At 46.1% G+C, this 19,122-nt stretch overlaps 1 protein-coding gene and 1 long non-coding RNA gene across 2 annotated transcripts in view; one reads left to right on the top strand and one right to left on the bottom strand.

Annotated features, from left to right (window-relative positions):
* LOC105484982 (protein disulfide isomerase like, testis expressed) overlaps positions 1-19,122 on the top strand; it is a 44,834-nt gene that overhangs the window by 809 nt on the left and 24,903 nt on the right. The window contains exon 2 of the mRNA XM_011747099.2: positions 4,580-4,788. Coding sequence (XP_011745401.2) covers positions 4,587-4,788 — 202 coding nt within the window. The 5' untranslated portion in view covers positions 4,580-4,586. The remainder of the gene's footprint in view (positions 1-4,579; positions 4,789-19,122) is intronic.
* Positions 7,915-18,287, bottom strand: LOC105484981 (uncharacterized). The gene is made up of 3 exons (XR_989307.3): positions 18,158-18,287; positions 13,398-13,532; positions 7,915-8,443 (listed from the first exon to the last, which is right to left on the bottom strand). It is a non-coding gene; the product is annotated as an uncharacterized lncRNA (long non-coding RNA).

The following is a 19,122-nucleotide window of genomic DNA, read 5'->3' as shown; positions in this document are numbered from 1 at the left end:
ATTTGAGCCAGGACCCAAACAACCAGAAAAGGCTGACGATGTGAGGGAAGGGTGCCCCAGGGAGAGGCAAAGGCCCCAGGTAGGGTGTGCCTGGAAAAGGGAAGAGGTCAGTGTGCCTCCCCAGAGTGCAGGAGGAGAGAGAGAGGAGGGCGATAAGGCCAGATGGGTCCAGAGCCAGTGGGGCCTGGTAGACCACAGAGAACGGTTTGGCTGGTGTGTGGTTTTGTGAATGGATTGTTAAAAAAAAGAGGCAGAAACTTTTTTTGCACAATATATAAAAGTGAGCACCTTTTAATAGGCAGAGTGGTGTGATGGAATTCCTGTGTCAAAAGGAAATCTCGGCCGGGCGCAGTGGCTCACAGCTGTAATCTCAGCACTTTGGGAGGCCCAGGCAGGTGGATCACCTGAGGTCAGGAGTTCAAAACCAGCCTGGCCAACATGGTGAAATCTCATTTCTACTAAAAATACAAAAATTAGCTGGGCATGGTGGCGGATGCCTATAATCCCAGCTACCAGGGAAGCTGAAGCAGTAGAATCGCTTGAACCCAGGAGGCGGAGGTTGCAGTGAGCCAAGATCATGCAATTGCACTCCTGCCTGGGCAACAAGAGCAAAACTCCGTCTCAAACAATAAAAATAAAAATAAAAATAAAGGAAATATCTGATTGTTTTGTGGGCAATGGGTTGAGGTGAAGCGCAAAGAGTAGAAGCAGAGGCGGGATCAATGAGGAGGTTGCCACACCCTCTTGGCAGGAAACCAGGGTGACTGAGACACGGGGTCTCTCCATGGCATACTGGTGTAGGGAATGCACACAGTTGGCACTTAGCACAATACGGCTGCTGACCGGCCCCTCAATTTTGGCTATTCTCATTAATAAAAGTTTCCCATCACAGTCACTCTTCTCTGAGTAGCAGGTAGGGAGCCGATGTTGGAGCTGAGCTTGGACTTTGTGAGGCTGGGGAGATTGTGCTGGGGGACACAGCAGAACCACAGCGGTGTCAGGCTAGAGAAGCAGGTGCCGGGAGAACCAAGGGCCAAGGCTGAGAGAATAAAGGGGCAGGTCAGGGCAGGCTGGAGGTAGGATGGCTGAGAGCACAGTCCCAGGGCTGGACCAGGGTGGGCGCTACAGTCTCAGGGGAGCCCTGGGGTGTTGCAGAGCTGAGCCAGGTATTGTGGGAGAGATTGGGAGAAAAAACAGGAGCAGGGCAGAGAGAGACTACTTCTCCCACACTCCCAGAAATGCAAATACAATAGTTCACTTCTTTGCTTCCCATAGTCAAATGTCAACTTCTAAATGAAGCTTTCCGGTGGTCACCCTATTTAAAATATCGGCTGGGCGCAGTGTCTTATGCCTGTCATCGCAGCACTTTGGGAGGCCGAGGTGGGTGGATCACCTGAGGTCGGGAGTTCCAGACCAGCCTGGCCAACACGGAGAAACCTTGTCTCTACTGAAAATACAAAAATTAGCCGGGCGTGGGGGCATGTGCCTGTAATCCCAGCTACTCCTGAGGCTGAGGCAGGAGAATCCTTTGAACCAGGGAGGCGCAGGTTGCAGAGAACCGAGATCGCGCCACTGCATTACAGCCTGGGTGACAGAGTGAGATCTTGTCTCAAAAAAAAAAGAAAGAAAAGAAGAAAATATCAACACTCCTCCCCGACTCCATCACTTTCGAATCTTCTGTTATCCCCCTTTTCTCCTTTGCATTACCATCATCTGACACACTATTGATCGCATCTATTTATTTCACTGTGTTTCCCACCACTAAGATGCAAGGAATATTGTTTGTATCCCTGGCACCTAGAATGGTACTTAACATGTTTTAAGACTTCAAAAATATTTGATGAATGAATGAGTGAGCGAACAGGAGCTGTGACTGGCTCCGTGGAGCCAGAGGGAAGCCTGGTGGCCAGAGTCTGACCGTGGAGGGCTCTCCTTGCCAGCCAGTGGGGCTTGGTCTCCGTCCTATTTGACCTGAAGCACTGGAAACATTTGAGGCTCATAACCCAGCCCGCCCAGGTTAGCAGGAAACCGACACCTCCCACTACCTCTTCCTTGATCAGGAACCCAGGGAAACACTCTGTCAAAGGCCTGGGAGCGAGGGCGTGAGGACGAGCCCACTGTAGACCCTCCTGCTTAGCTTTTGCTCAGAGGCTCAGCCCTCTACAGTGGTTGAGCTGGGCCCGTGGTTCAGCTCTGTACCCTGAAGGAGTCCAGCTGACTCAAGGTCTCCTCTGTCCTCCAGTCTCCTCTGTCCTCCAGCAAGTGCCATCCAGACCCCTCAGAGAGGGTCTCACAACCTTGAATTTCAAGGTTTCTTCTCTGAAGGCCCCTTGGGGCTTTTGCAGATCTGGCTCCCTCCTGCCAGCCAAGGGATACTGGGCCCCGAGGAGGTTTGGAAGGTTTGAAGGGACTGTCAGGCCTAGAATGGTTCTGGGTGACTCTTACGTTTGTATCACAACGAAGGGGTTATTCAAGTGCTTTTCTGTAGAATAAAAACTAACTCTCTAGTACTTTGATGTCTCCAGCTAGGCAAAGAATTCTTAGGCAGCCATTTCTCTCACAAGTAAGTGCATCAATGAACAAATAAACAAGCAGGTAAATTATTCCTAAGAACAAGGGTTCCACCTGATAGTCATCACGGCTGTACCAGGCTCAGTCCGGGCTGGTAAGTGGCATGTCACCTGGTGAATCCTGGGACCCTGAGATCATTAGGGACTCAAGGCTGAGCTGACGGTGATGAGCCTTTTGACCGAGACACAGATTTAAATGGTCTGTATCATTCAGCTGTCCAGAAAACCAGGTTATCTACCTGTCCCTCTTCCTTTTCTCCACTTGCCCTTTGTTGGTTTCATTTGACCATGTGCTTCTCAAGCTACAAACTGAATGATAGATTTACCTGGGAGAGGCTTAGGAGACAAAACAATCAATGACAATTCATGGATTTCATTCCGGTCCTGATTTAAACAGACTTAAAATTTATGAGGCCATCAGGGTAATTCGCACACTGTCTCGATATTTGAGGATATGATGACATTATTGTGCATTTCGTTAAGTATGATAATAGTATTGAGGTTATTGTGTTGTTTTGAAAAATCCTTATCTTTTAAATATTTATAATAAAGTATTTATGGGTGAAATGACATGATTCCCAGAACTGGATTCAAAATAATCCAGGGCAGAGAGTCAAGAATATAAATAAAATAACACTGGTCATGACTATAAGTGAAGTTGAGTGATGGGTACCTTGGGGGTACATTACACCATCTCTCTGTTTTTGTACACGTTCAAAATTTCCCAAATAGAAGTTGAAATAAAACAAAAGAATCATCTGGGGAGCTTTTGAAACATGTAGGTATCTAGACCCCATCCTGGGCAATTCTGAATTAATTGGTCTGGAATGAGATTGAGTGTCAGTGTTCTCCTAAAAGCTCCCCAGAGGATTTTCATGTGTATCCAGGGTTAAAAAGAGCTAATCAAGCAAAAAAAAAAAAAAAAAATCAGATTCCATTTATATTTAAAAATATACATTCAGGCCGGGAGTGGTGGATCATGCCTGTAATCCTAGCACTTTAGGAGGCTGAGGCGGGCAGATCACTTGAGGTCAGGAGTTCAAGACCAACCTGGCCAACATGGTGGAACCCCGTCTCTACTAAAAACACAAAAATTAGCTGGGTGTGGTGGTGGGTATCTGTAATCTCAACTACTTGGAAGGCTGAGGTGGGAGGATCACTAGAGTGAGCCTTTGGGACCCAGGATGTGGAGGTTGCAGTGAGCTGAGACTGTGCCACTGCACTCCAGCCTGGGCGACAAGAGCAAAACTCCATCTCAAAAAAAAAAAAATCTATCTTTCTATCTCTCTCTCTCTATATATAGATATAGATATATTCAAAGGTATGTTTATATAGATATTTTCAATATCTGTAAGGATTCATTCCATACTTCTAAGAGTCACTTTCTCAGCAGTGAGAGAATGGAAGAGATTTTTACTTTCTTCTTAACATTTGTATTGTATTGCTTGAAACTTTTACAAGTGTGTATTATAGTGATGACTTTTTAAATATCTACACTTGATAAAATGTGTTCAAAAATTAAACAGGTACACTGCAAGGTAGTGAGCTTCCCTTCATAGGGGCATTCAAGCAGGAGCTGGAGGAAGGTGAAGCGGGGACATTGTGGACAGAGGGATTCCTATGGGGTTGTGATGGGGGATTGAACCAGTTATCTCTGAGATCCAGAGGCTCACCCGAGGACTCTGAAATGGGACCTTATGTCTGCACAAGTCTCACCTCTTGGCTGGGAAGTCAGTAGGCTTGAGTGGTCTGCGTTTGCTTCCGCATCCAGCGCTGCCAGTGGGTTGTTGCTGCTCTAAGGTTCCCCATACAGTCACCACTGAGCCTGAGGTTGACCTAATACTTTGCTTCTTCTCCAGGGCTGCTGCCAAGCTGCAGGCATTGCTGGGAGACAATGCCCAGGCCACATTCACCCTACGTGAACCGGCTGGACAAGGACGGGGGATTGATGACGTGGGGCTCCACCACCTGTGTTGATAAGGTCTCTGTTCCTTCTCTGGCCCCTGCAGGACAGCCATGGACCTGCTCTGGATGCCCCTGCTGCTGGTGGCCGCTCGTATCTCTGCTGTCCACAGCTCACCGGAGGTTAACGCCGGTGTTTCCAGCATCCACATAACCAAACCTGTGCACATCCTAGAGGAACGCAATCTCCTAGTGCTAACGCCCGCTGGCCTGACCCAGATGCTGAACCAGACCCGCTTCCTCATGGTGCTTTTCCGTGAGTGCCCCCATCCTGGGTGAGGGATGATAGATGGGATGAGGCCTGCCTCCTTGTGTCTGGGGGCCAGAATATATATTGCTAAACACATAAGAACACATATTATTTAAAACAGACATTTAATATATATAGACAGCATCATCTCCAATCTCCAGACGAGAATACTCCAGGGAGGTTAGGCAGATTGCAATATATTATGCCATCCCTCCAGTCTTGGATTTGTATGTGGCTCCTCTGTCCCACTGAAGAGGAGCCAGGCTTTAACCCCAGGTGTCTATATTATTCTGAGCCTCAGTCTTTCTCCTCCATAAAATGGGTGTGAACCTAATGACACACTGGATTATAGTGAAGATTAAATGAGATGTGGTAAGTTCCTGGAACACAACTGGAGAGAAATAAATGATGGCAGTCTGGGGCAAGCTCTTGAGACAGGAATTTTTAGACTGTCACTTTTTTGTTTGTTTTGAGACAGGGCCTTGCTCTGTCACCCAGGCTGGAGTGCAGTGGCACAATCCCAGCTCACTGCAACCTCCGCCTCCTGGATTCAAGCAATTCTCCTGCATCATGCACCCGAGTAGGTGGGACCACAGGTGCCCCCCACCACACCTGGCTAATTGTTGTAATTTCTGTATTTTCAGTAGAGACAGGGTTTTACCATGTAGGCCTGGCTGGTCTCAAACTCCTGACCTCAAGTGATCTGCCCACCTTGGCCTTCCAAAGTGCTGGGATTACAGGCATGAGCCACTGCGCCCGGCTGAGACCATCACGTTTGCTATCAGATTTGCAGGCCTGGTTTTTTTTCTTTGGACATTTTGCATCAGCAGACATTTTGGGGGACAGAGCAGACTGCTTCTTCCTGAGGCATTGGGACCGAGCCATGCCCTGGGACAGAATGTAAGGGATTTTCATAACAACTTCCCCATAGTGAGCATTCATGGCGTGCCAGGCACTGTCCTAAGCGCTGCTTTAAATGTGACATCATTCCATCCTCACGACCCCGTGTGGTAGGTACGATTCATCTCCCTATCTGATAGTTGAGGAAACGGAAACTCAGAAAGGATCAGCAATTTTCCCAAGGTCACACAGCACAAGTAGAGACCACAGACCCCATGTTGTACCATGCTTTATATGGCAGGATTTAGGGAATTAGACTGCAGGTGTGAACACTGGATTGGAATCCTGTGTTCAGAGCCACTCCTAGAAAATGGCTGGCTCCGTGTCAGTCCCCAAGGCCTGCTTCCAGGACGTGCCTGCCCAGCACTAGGTTCCCAGAGGCTCGGCAGAGCCTAAGGTTCCAGGGAAGATCAGGGCAGGGGAGGCAGGGCGCCTTTCCCTTCTTGGTTTTCACCTGCTTCCCAAGCTGCCCCTCCACCCACACTCCCCTTTGCTCCTCCTTTCGGCTGTTGTTCTGAGATAGCCCTATCTCCCTTCTCTGCGTGCTGCCCTCTGACCAGAACCATTTACAGACTCCCTTTTATTTCTAGTCCAATGAGTGCAATGTAGTGAGATAAGGTCAGTTTCAGAGGTTCACAGTCCTACGTTCAGAGGCTGAGTTCTGCCACTTACTAGCCTGGTGGCCTTGGGCTGGTGACCTTGAGCATTCTGAACTTCTGTTTACTTGACTGTAAAATGGGGAATTTAATAACATTTATAGGCCAGGCGTGGTGGCTCATGCCTGTAATCCCAGCACTTTGGGAGGCCGAGGTGGGAGGCTCTCTTGAACTCAAGTGTTCAAGACCATTCTGAGCAACATGCAAAACCCCACCTTTACCAAAAAGAAAAATACAAAATCAGGTAGGAATGGTAGCACACACGTGAAATCCCAGCTACCTGGGAGGCTGCGGTGCGAGAATGGCTTGAGCCCAGGAGGTCAAGGCTGCAGTGACCCGTGATCACACCACTGCACTCCAGCCTGGCTGACAGAGCGAGGCTCTGTCTCAAAATAAATAAATAAATAAATGTGTACATACATAAAATTTATAACTCCTAGGGTTATTGTGGGGATTAAGTGAAATCATGTGCTTAGCACAGTGACTGATGCATAATAAGAACTTAAGGAGATGTTGGCGTCCGCTCTCATCATCCTCACCCATTTTCTCATCTGTACAAGGTTAACAATTCCTCTCTTGCAGGTTGTTGTGGTGATGAAAGTGGGTTCAGATATGCAGTCCCTTGTCATAGTGGGCACTCCACAGGCAGGAGCTATCACCACTGGGTTCTTATTCACCCCACATTTATGCAGCTCAATGCCAGGTCATGGGTGGACTCCATGGGTGTCTTGGTTTCTGCTCTCAAGGACTTTACAGTTTAAGCCAGGAATGTCACAAGGCATGAGAAACCCTTTAAAACAAAGTGTGATTAAGTCATACAATTAAAATAGTCTAAATTGTACACTTTGGGTGCTCTAAAATGGAGAAGTAATGGTGTGAACTCGTCCTCAGAAGTGGTTCTTCCAACTGCAGCAGCTGAGTGACCTTCTCTGGCTTGGTTCCTGCTCCCTCATGTCCTGGAGTGCATGAGGGATTCCCAGGCCAATGCAAATGCATCTGGATGCTTGAAGTTTGCCTTGAAGGGAGATACATAGTCTGTTAGGCTTCCCTGTAATGCCCAGTGACAGATAATCAAAGCCAAAAAGTTAGTAGAAGTCATTAAAATTTATGGTTGTTGATGTCAATACTTAATCAAAGACCTCATGCCAAGCACTGGTAAATTCTAAAGAACCTCTCTTAGCCTGAATCACTCGTGCATCTTGGTTCTTATGCAACATCAAGGTTTGGTGTAATGTACATTGGGATCCAGGCAAGCCTGAGTGTAAAGCTGAGTTCTTCCGTAAACTGCATATGTGGCCTTGGGTGAGTTTCTTCCTGTCTCACTTTCACCTGTAAAGCGAAAATGAACTGAGAGGCTGTCTATTACCTGACATGTGGAAGTTGCTCAATAAACATGAGCTCCCATTCTCCCTTGCCCTGTGGCACTGAGGCAAATGCAGTTCATCAACCCTGTGTCAGTTAGGACAGAGTTCAACTGCAACTAATTAAGAATCTGCTGATGGTGATGTCTTCCTCTGTTTGTGTTGCTACAAAGGAATACCTGAGGCTGGATAATTTATAAACAGTGAAGGTTTATTTGGTTCACAACTCTGCTGGTTGGAAGTTGGGCATCTGGCGAAAGGTTCAAGCTGCTTCTACTCATGGTGGAATGTGAAGGGGGAGCTGGTGTGGGCAGCGATCACATATGAGAGGGGAACAAGAGAGAGGGGCAGCAGATGTCAGGCTCTTTTTAACAACCAGCTCTTGCAGAAACTAATTGAGTGAGAACTCACTCATTACCTTGGTGACAGCATCAAAACATTCATGAGGGATCCACCTCTACGACCCAGATGCCTCCTATTAGGCCCCCCGTCCAACACTGGGGAACAAATTTCAACATGACATTTAAAGAAAGTCAAACTAACCAAACTATAGCAGCTGGCTTAATCCAAGAGCTGATCTCACACACTGTGTGAGGCGGGATAGGCAGTCAATGCCTGGTATAGCAGCTCCACAGCTTCAGGGACAAGCCTCCTTCTATTTTCTAACTCCCTCATCCTTGACACATTACAACTCATGGTCACAAGATGGCTGCTGTGCTTCTTGCATTGCACTGGACGTTCCAGCTAGAAACAAAAAGGGATAGGCAAACAACAAAGGGATAAAATACATCAGCCACCTATGTCCCTTTAAAAAAATAAAACTTTCCCAGAGCTGCATCCAATCACTTTGGTAACGTCTTAATGGCTAGAACTTGGGCCCATGGATGTTTCTAACTGAGAAGTCTGGAATGGTGAATATTTTAGGTTTCCAACCTCTTTAGCTGAGGAAGCAAAACAAAAGGAGGTTATAAATGGCTGATTCTCAGTATTTGCCACAAGATGCAAGGTTATAGGCTAACTTCAATGTGCCAAGCGTCTTATTAGTTCTTTGCATATTGTGGGGTCAATTAATAAGAGATCAATGAAATCCCTTAAAGAAATAAATTCTAGAATGTATTGCCCACTTTAATACTCAAACTTCTTCTTTGCTCTAATTTTGACTAGTTATCTTAAAAATCACTGTGTTTACTGGGAAAGCTAACTGCCATAACAATCTAGGTTCATAAGGGTCCATGTCATCTTAGTTCCAGGTGGATCTGCAGAGAAGCTCTGCTCCATACAATCATTCAGGCACCCAGGCTCCTTCTACCTAAGGCCTGAGCCATTCCTTAGGGCCTAGAGTACTCCACAGAAACCTCTGCCTCCAGCCAGCAAAGGGAGAGGGAGGCCAGGATGTGCCTCTGGGTCAGGCTAGGCCTGGAAATGATACCCATCTGTGCCACTCAATGTATAGGCCATAAGCCAGCAATGTCAGCTTCACTCAGGAGCTCATAGAAATTCAGACTCCCGCCAGGCGCGGTGGTTCCCGCCTGTAATCCCAGAACTTTGGGAGGCCAAGACTGGTGGATCATGAGGTCAGGAGATTGAGACCAGCCTGGCTAACACAGTGAAACCCGTCTCTACTAAAAATACAAAAAATTATCCGGGCGTGGTGGCGGGCGCCTGTAGTCCCAGCTACTCAGGAGGCTGAGGCATGAGAATGGCGTGAACCCAGGAGACGGAGCTTGCAATGAGCCGAGATCACCACTGCACTCCAGCCTGGGTGACAGAGTGAGACTCCGTCTCAAAAAAAAAAAAAAAAAAAAAAAGGAAAGAAAAAAAAGAAATGCAGACTCCCAGGTTTCATCCTAGATACACTGAATCAGAATCTGCATTTTGACAAGATTCTCAGGTGATTCACGTACATTAAAGTGTGGGAAGCACTGATGTACATCATTTCTACCCACATTTCGTTGGCCAGATCACTGCCCTACAGCCATGCTTATCTGTAAGAGAGGTTGGGAAATGTAGTATGACTGTGTACCCCAAGAGGATAAAGAAACCAGGCCTGGGGAACCCACAACATTGCCTTCCTTTAGTCACATTGCACCTGCGTTTTGCTATAAAAGCCTTGAAATGACCTTTGTTCAGAGGCAAGTCAAGGCTGGGCGGGCTGAGAGGCAGCCTGGTGGAATAAGCTCTTTAAGACAGTGAACCACCAGGAAAAGATTTCTCTTCTGGGCAGGAATGTCAAAAACTATTTTCTCCAAGAGACTGCCTTTATTGACTGTGGCTCAGGCTAGCTTTCAAGGGACAGCTGTTTCTCAAATCCAGTGGACACTTGACAGCCCTCACCTTCCTTGACCTTCTTTGCCTATTCATGCCAAGACCCCCTAATGCCTGGTTTCCGTGAACTCAGTCTCTTCTGGTTCCTATGTACCTCTCTGGCTCCTTTTTCACAGTTCTTTTCTATGACTCCTACTCTTTCCCATAACATTGAAACTAAGGATACAACAGGAAGCCCAGGAACTGAGCCCATGAGTTGGCAGCTGGCCCATGCAGTGTTTAAAAGAAATGAAACATGTCACAATTAAAACTGAATTTGCATCAGCTCTTCGAAAAATCAGAAGATCTGGAAGCACTGGCCCTCAGTCCTACACGGTGACAACTGGCTGAAGCTGAGTTGTTATTTTTCCTTGTGGTCAGAGAACATGCTTATCAATTTGCCATATTCCTGTCCTGCCAACCTCACACTGTCACACTCTCTGCTTTATCCCCATGACATTTGAGTCTATTTCCTTGCCGGAAATTCGGTCTTCCAATCTCCTTCCTCAATCCTTGTCCTTCTCATTTGAGGTATACTCTGTGAGTGGTGCCACTTACATGAGGAAATTTGGGGATGTGGGAGCATCAATAAGTCAGTCCCCCGAGTCCTGGTGCCACCCCAGCTAGGTTATGCTGCCACTTCGTGGAAGCATGAATCGCCTTCTTTTTGTACCCTTAACACTTACGGTTCCCACAAGGAATGTCCAATTGGGTCATTTTTGCTTCCATCCAATACTGAACATGCCTGTTGCTTGAAGTTTCATCAACGTAGTTCCAAGCTTGTGACCTCCCTCTAGCTCAGACTGTTCATCAGGATGCCAGTTTGATTTTACTTCAAAGCCCTTTGAGCAATACCTTGTAAGAGAAATCCACCCTGGACCATTTTCTTTACATGAGCCTGTGAGCAGGGCAGGCATTTCCACTTTGCTGAAAGACTCCTCCAGCTAGTTCTGCACATCCCTCATCCACACTAGAATTCAGGCCAGCACTTGTGCATCTGTTTCATGGTTACTTTTACAGGGAAGAGCAGAGAACCTTGCAGTCTTACTCCACTTGCTGTGGAACTGATAAACTAATGGTTTGCACAGATGAAACATCCAAACCGTCTCTTTCGCTGTAGCCCTAATTTCTAATCTGGGACCCTCAATGGAGGTGTTGAAAGGCTTAGAGCCATACATTTACACAACCACAAAACACACCTCAACACATTCCCCTTCCAAAAACGGTGTAGTGGATGGATAAGGCTGGGAAACCTGTCCAGTCCTCACGAGAATAGTAGGCTCTGCCCTGTTTTAACCAGGGCAGAAGGGTGAGTTCACGGTTCTTTAATTCTTATGACATAAGAACTGACACTAAATCTGGGGCTACAGAGGGAGCCAATCAATTTCACATTCTTCAATTGCATTCGACAACAACCAATGTGCATACTTCAAAGCTAAAGCCTTTCCACTAGCAGGTATTCCAGAGCAGTGAACTCGACAGCAGCAAAAATTTTCTTATCTAAAAGGGACACTCAATTAATCTCATTACATTTGAATCTTTGATTCCTGCCAATACACAATTAAATTCAAAATGAGTTCTCAAAAAAATTAGCAGGCTTTCTAAAGTGGCCTTTGGAAAAACAAATCACTTGGGGAAAGCACTATAAAAGCTTTCTTTAAGGGTAAATGGGCTCTTCGAAAAAGAGATTATTTTCAGATACTGCCCCCAGGGACCGCCCGAGTCGCTCAAATCCTTAATGGATGACCAGCTTTCTCTTCTCTCTGAGAACTCCAGGCCAAGAGCCAGGGGTTGAGGGAGCTTTCCTCTCAATGTTCCTGGCAGTCCCAAATGCCACATGTCCACAACAGACCTCAACATCTTTGATTTGGTCCCAACAATCTGCTGCTTTGTATGTCCTGCCTTCACTGACAGTACCACCATCCACTCAGTGTCAAAGTCAGAAACCTCAAGGTTGTTCTTGATTCCTCTACTCTCACATGCAATCCATCATCACATCCTGTAGATGCCACTTTCTAAATCCCTTCAATCTCTGTTATCCCCATCCCGCCACCACAGCCTTGGTTCTGGCCTCATTATACCTCACCTGAACCACCGCAACAGCCTCTGAGATGGTCTCCCTGCCTTCTCCAATGCTGTCCTGCAATGCACCCAGAGAGACTTCCTCTAAAATGCAAATCTGATCAGGTCACTCAGTAGCTAAGGTCTTCTGCTTGATCTAGCCCACGGCTACAGCCTCTGGGCCTTTGCACTTGCAGCTCCCATAGTATCCTTCCTACACTCCTTCACCTGGATTGTGAAGTTCATGCCCCTCATTGGTAGGCTGTGTCCACCTTCACCCCCACTTAGTCTGGCTGGGAGGCCTTCCTATGCTCCCACCGCCTTCTTTTTACCCTCTCTCTCATAGCATTTGCCATATGGTATCAAAACTGCTTTTCATCATGTACATTTCGTGATGTTGGGGGCCAAATCTTACTCATCTCCTGATTCCTAACATTCAGCATTGTGCTTGGAGCATGGTAGGCTTCCATAGATGTTAAACAAATGAATAGATGGGTGAATGAGATTTCCTTTGACCCGTAATTTTCTTCATCTACATTAACTTGAATGAATCAAGGAGAGGGGATTAACTACCATTAGTGGGGAGAGGTCAAGATAAGATTAGGAGCTGTCTAGGGTCCTTTATCGCTTGTCCCTAAGGCAGAGGTGATAAGATTCTGTCCTGGGTGTAGGTTAGATGATGATGGTGAGCATGATGTGGAGATGGTAATGTGGATGGAATAATGATGAAGATGATGATGATGACGACAATGGCAATGATGGTGATGATAATGGCTATTAATTATGGTGGTGATGATGACAATGGTGATGATGGTGACAATGGCGATGATGGTGATGATAATGGCTATTAACTATGGTGGTGATGATGACAAGGGCGATGATGGTGCTGGTGATAATGATTGTTATGATGGTGATGACAATGGCAATGATGGTACTAGTAATAATGATTATTAACTATGCTGATGATAATGACAATGGTGATGATGGTGCTGATGACCATGATCGTTATGGTGATTATGATGAAAACTGCGATGATAGTGCTGGTGATGATGACTGTCATGATGATGGTGATGACAGTGGTGATGATAGTGCTGGTGATGATGGTTATGGTGATGATAATGACAACAGTGGTGATGATGATGACAAAGGCCATTTATCAAGCACCTGTGTTTCAGGCACTGCACTTGATAACCTTGTCCCCATCTTGTATATGAAGCATGTAAATGTCAGAAAGGTTAGATCATTTGCCCAAGGTCACACAACTGGTAAGTAGTGAAGCCTGGGTTTGAGACCAAGCTTGACACCAAAACTGGTGCTAAATTCATCTTCTTACACTGTGCTGATCATTGGAAACTTCATTCCTTCAGTATTTATTGAATACTGGTTATTTGCCAGATATATTGTAGGCACTGAGGATATGGTGGTGAACAAAACAGATGATCATCCTTGCCCTCCTGGAACTGACATCCTGGAGACAGAAGACAAAAGATAAACAAATAAATAAGTAAAATACATAGTATTTCCTATGGTTAAAAGTACTATGGAGAAAAATAGAGAAGAGTGATAGGGAATGCATGAGGTAGATGGAGATGAGGCTGTAGTATTAAATAGGATGGTCAGGGACAGCTTCCCTAGAAAGATAACACTTTAGCAAAGATCTTAAGATGGTGAAGGAGTGATCTATGCAGATTTAGGGCAGAAGGAACAGCAAGTAAAAATACCCTGGGGTGAGGGAGATTGTACCCATGTGGCTAAAGATATAGGGTTTCTGAAGAGAAGAGAAGTAGAAAATGAGGCCAGAAAAATAGGGAGGTACAGATCTTTTAAAAACTTAAAGGCCATTGCAATGGTCAGAACAAATTGGTGGCTGGCCTCCGAGAAACAAGAAGAGATTGATGACAATCCTGAAGTCCCTATCGACTGTGAGTACCTCTGTATACTGCGCATGGCCCTATGCAATGGGGAGAGGGTTTTTCTCAGAATATTTTTTTCATGCTCGATCAGAAGTTGGATCTAAAGTAGGGTTTCTCATCCTAAGCCCTATGGACATTTGACTAGATAATTCTTTGCTTGTAGGGCTGGGGCTGTCCTGTGCATTGTAGAATGTTTAGCAGCATCCCTGGCCTCTATCCACTAGATGCCAGTAGCATCTCTTTTTCCAGTTGTGACAACCAAAATGCCTCCAGACCTTGCAAAATGTCCCCCACTGAGAACCACTGGTCTAAAGAAAGGCAAACTTAAGTTCCTTGTGCTGGGATCAAACTCCAGTTCCCATGCTCATCACCTCCCCATCACCTATCAGCCCCTCCTCTGACTCACATTCACTGCTCAGAGAAGGGAACCTGGGGTTTTCTACTAAAGACCAGGCAAACATTAATTCTAGGTCCATTAGCCATTAGCACATCTACACACCAAGCAGACAGTCAGGGAGCCACTGCCTATTCTAACATGGCCCTGAGTCCCATGTGCTTACCCTGAAACCCACGTGAGAGCCCTATCATAGGCCTAGAACTTGCGATGGATGGTTTGGTGATGGTCACTGTTGTTCCCTTTCATCAGTAACCAGAAGATCTTTGGGATTCCTGACATCACCATGGGACCCACCCTTCCCAGAGAGAATCTCGTCAGAGCAATACCAAAGAGTCTCCTCCTATGTCATCAAAATAGCTAATGTTTATTTGTACCAAAGTTTTGCACACCTTGTCTTATTTTGTAGGATCACTCTAAGATGTAGGATCTATTAATAACCCCACTTTATGAATGAGGAAACTGAGTCACAGAGACTTAAAAAGTAAAAACAACTTTCCTGGGCTACAAGCACTGTAAACCACCATAACTGCCTCTGATAAGATAACCTAAGGAATTTATGTTAATTGAGCATCTAGTATGTGGCAGACAATGAGCTAGGACCTGAGAGCTCAGGGCCTGACAGAAGTTGGGCCCATAGGAGCTCTTGGCCTCACAGCAAAGGGGTCTCTGTCCATCTGCAATCCACTGGGCACTGCTCCGCCTAAGTGCCAATATACATGTGAATTGTCTCCACACCCAGCCAAACTGGCATTTTCAGTTGACCAGGGCAGAATGTAGATGCTGAGACCTGAGGGGTGTATGCATTCATTTCACACCTACAAACTTGGAATTCAAGGTTCCAGAACCCGGAAGGAAAACCAATTTGCGATTTTTTTTTTTTTTTTTTTTTTTGAGATGGAGTTTCACTCTTGTTGCCCAGGCTGGAGTACCATGGCGCAATCTCAGCTCACCGCAACCTCCATCTCCCAGGTTCAAGCGATTCTCCTGCCTCATCCTCCCGAGTAGCTGGGATTACAGGCATGTGCCACCACACCAGGCTAATTTTGTATTTTTAGTAGAGATGGGGTTCCTCCATATTGGTCAGGTTGGTCTCGAACTCCTGACCTCAGGTGGTCTGCCTGCCTCAGCCTCCCAAAGTGCTGGGATTACAGGCGTGGAGTCACCACACCTGGCCCAATTTGCAAAATTTTTAAAATGAGAAGCCAGAAAATCAGACTCTAAATTTTAAAGAGTGGTGTTGGCTCTATAGGTTGTCTCTGCTCTGATGGGAACCACCTGGAACAGAAGAAATGAAAAACGTGCCCCTATCAATCTGCTTCGAGAAAAAGAAAGATTTTTCAGACCAGTTGGCTAATTTGGTCATTTAGAGCATGAACTTTGGAGCTAGTCTGCCTTCAAGTTGACGCTCAGCCTAATCGCATGCTAGCTGTAAGACCTCTGAGCTTCCATTTCCTTATCAGTGATATTCCTGCTTGCAATCATAGATAACTCACAGGGTTGTTCTGAAGATTAACCAGGAAAATGCATGGAACACTATGCAAAGTATTTAGCATCGTAAAGGATCAATACGTGTTATTATTATTACTATTCTCATTATCAACATCGCCATCAATATCATCATCATTATGGTGATGATAGTGACATCATCATTATCATCTTTCCATAGGAAAAGATCCTACATAATCCTAAGTCACTCAGATCAAAACCTCAGAGTCACCCTGGACTCTGCTCTTTCACCATGTTCCATATCCAAACTCCTCCTCCCAAATCTCTCTAGAATGGAATCACTTCTCAGCCCCTCCATTACCACTCTCCTGGCCCAAAGCCATCACCATCTCTTGCCTGGATTACTGTAGTAGCCTCTGACTGGTCTACCTGCATCCATTCTTTTCCCCCTTTTGTCTAATCTCCATATAATATTCAGAGAAATCCAGTTAAAAAGTAGCTCAGATCACCACCTGAGGTCAGGAGTTTGAGACCAGCCTGGCCAGCATGGTAAAACCCCGTCTCTACTAAAATACAAAAATTAGCAGGGCCTATTGGCACGTGCCTGTGCCGGCTACTCAGGAGGCCCAGGCGGGAGAATCGCTTGAACCGGGAGGTGGAGGTTGCAGTAAGCCAAGATGGTGCCATTGCACTCCAGCCTGGGCCACAGAACAAGATCCGTTTAAAAAAAAGAAAAGTAACTCAGATCACATCCACCTCTGCTCCAAACCCTCTGGTACCATTCTATATTCTGGGAAGAGTCAAAGTCTATTCAGTGGCCTGCAAGACCCTACATCACCTGTCCCCTGGCCCCAACTCACTCTGCTCCAGACACAATGGACTTCTTGTCATACCTTGAACATGTCACACATGCCCCACCTCAGGGCCTTTGCATACACTGACTCTTTACCAGGAATTACCATCTCCTGCTAGATGTCTACATGGCTTCCTCTCTCATTTCTTTCCATCTTTATTAAAACATTGCTTCTCAGTGAGCCATCTTTAGCCTCCTACTTAACTTTGCAATTTCCCTAATACTGCCAACCTCCAACTCTCCTATTCTTTTCCAAAACACATATTATCTAACTCAGCACTTATTTTACTTTGTTATTTTGCTTATTTTCTGCCATTTCCAGTGACAGCAGGGGTTTTTATCTGTTCACTGTTACATCCCCAGTCCCCAGGACAGTGCCTGGCACATGGCATATCCTAAAAGATTCATTGTATGAACGAAGAAATGAATGAATTCATAAAATGAATGAATGACTCTCCATTACTGTTATCATAGGCCCCATCAATCTAGCTCTCAGAACTCAGCATTCCAGTTGCCACAATCTCTTTCTGTCACTTGCGTTTCAGACACCCAGGGGCACTGGGTTGTGTGTGAAACCTCTGAAATTTGCTCTACCATCTGGACAATCATTTCAAGTGTTTCTCTTGCCCTGAGCTTCCGCCCTTAGAAACTCAGATTCAGATTCTATGTCAATCAGCAATCCTGAGCCCAGCATGGCCACATCCACGAGGAAGCCGGGGAGAGCCTCAGGGACCAGAGCAGCCAGCAATTGGCCAGTGCATGCTGGTGATGATGGATGGGGAGTATCGAAGGCGATGGCGGTGACAAAGCAGGCAGTGGAGGGGCATCGATCCAGGAGGGAGGCTCAAAGTCCCCGCTTCCCGTCCATTGACCGGGAGTTTAATGAAAGCGATCATTCACTTTCAGATCCCATTGCAGGAGCAGGCGTGCTGACCAGCAACGGGGCCTGAGCCAGCTGTCCCGGGGCCCTGCTTTCTGAGCTGCACTTTACAAAACACCTCTCTGTTGGACTGGAACTTGCCCTCCGCGGCAGAGGTGATTTGCACTTTCTCCAAGTGCTCCAGATGGACCGAGGGGATGGGGGGCAGTGAAAAAGATAAAATGTTTCGGCTTGAAAGGCAACCAATGACCCGCTGCCCTGGCTCAGCCCCCTTCCTCAGTCATGGGGTAGCGAGGGACCTGCAGCCTCACAATGTTATCAGGAGGAAGAAAGGCAAACTTGGGCGCCTTTTAGTCCCCTCCGTTTAGCCAGAAAAGCCTCTTCCACTGCCAAGGTCACGTGCCAGCTCCCTGATACGGCTTCTAGAAAAGGGCTTCCCCACTCCCTCCCCACTGTCCAGCAACGTGAGGGGCCAAGGCATCCAGATCAGACCGCTTAATGGAGAGTTTCAGGTCTCTTCGATTCCCCCCATGCAAGAGGGTGGGCTCAGTGGAACACCATAACCTCCCCTCTCCCTGCCCTTCCCACACCTGGCCTTCCTTACCTAGGAAAGTCCCCTGTCCAATTATACGCCGGGCAACCGCAGAGGCCCAATTTGGCCTGTTAGCTCCAGGAAGTTCCACCAGATGGCGTTCATGAGCTCTCATGTTTCCTCTCTGTCTCGCCATAATTTCTGACCACAGAATTTTTTAAAAACAAACAATTTTAATAGTTTGGAAAATTTCCCTCTAGACTTCTTTTGCCCTGTGCATACACTTCTTAAAAATTCCATAAATGTGATCATCGTGTCTATGCTATTGAGTGGTTTGTTTTTGTTTATTTCAATAGCTTTGGGGGTACAAGTGGCTTTTGGTTACACGGATGAATTGTATAGTGGTGAGGTCTGAGATTTTAGTGCACCCATCACCTGAGTCATGTTCATTCTACCCAATAGGCAGTTTGTTTGTTTGTTTGTTTTTTAACCCTCACCCTGCACTCAGTCTCCCCGAATCTCAGTCTCCAATGTCCATTATACCACTCTGCATGCTTTTGTGTAATCATTGCTTGGGTCCTGCTTTGACCGCAGAAATTTTACCATAATAATGGAAGCAGTAGTAAGAATGCATCATGTACTTAACTTGTGCCAGGCATTAAGCCAAGTGTTTACGTGCCTAGTAGAGGTTAGAAAACAAGAACTCTACAGCTAGACGGAGTGGGCTCTTATCCTGGCCATACCTCCATTGTCATAGGGCCTTGGGCAAGTAAGTCATTTGTTGTGCCTCAGTTTCCTCAGGTATAAAATTGATATAATACCTATCCCACAGAGTTATAGAGAGGAGAAAATGGCTTAAGGCACATAAATCTCTTAGAAAACAATAAGCAGTTATAGCCGATTGTGATATAAATCTCATTTAACTCTGACAATTCCTTGAAGTAACCACTATTATTTTCCCCCACTTTACACAAGAGAAAAATGGAGCTCAGAGAGATTGAGTAAAGTTGACCACGGTTGTATTGTTTCCAATGCTA

Source organism: Macaca nemestrina, chromosome 18, assembly GCF_043159975.1.
Source record: "Macaca nemestrina isolate mMacNem1 chromosome 18, mMacNem.hap1, whole genome shotgun sequence".
NCBI classification, from domain to species: Eukaryota; Metazoa; Chordata; class Mammalia; order Primates; family Cercopithecidae; genus Macaca; species Macaca nemestrina.
This window is presented reverse-complemented; position numbering and strand designations above follow the sequence as displayed.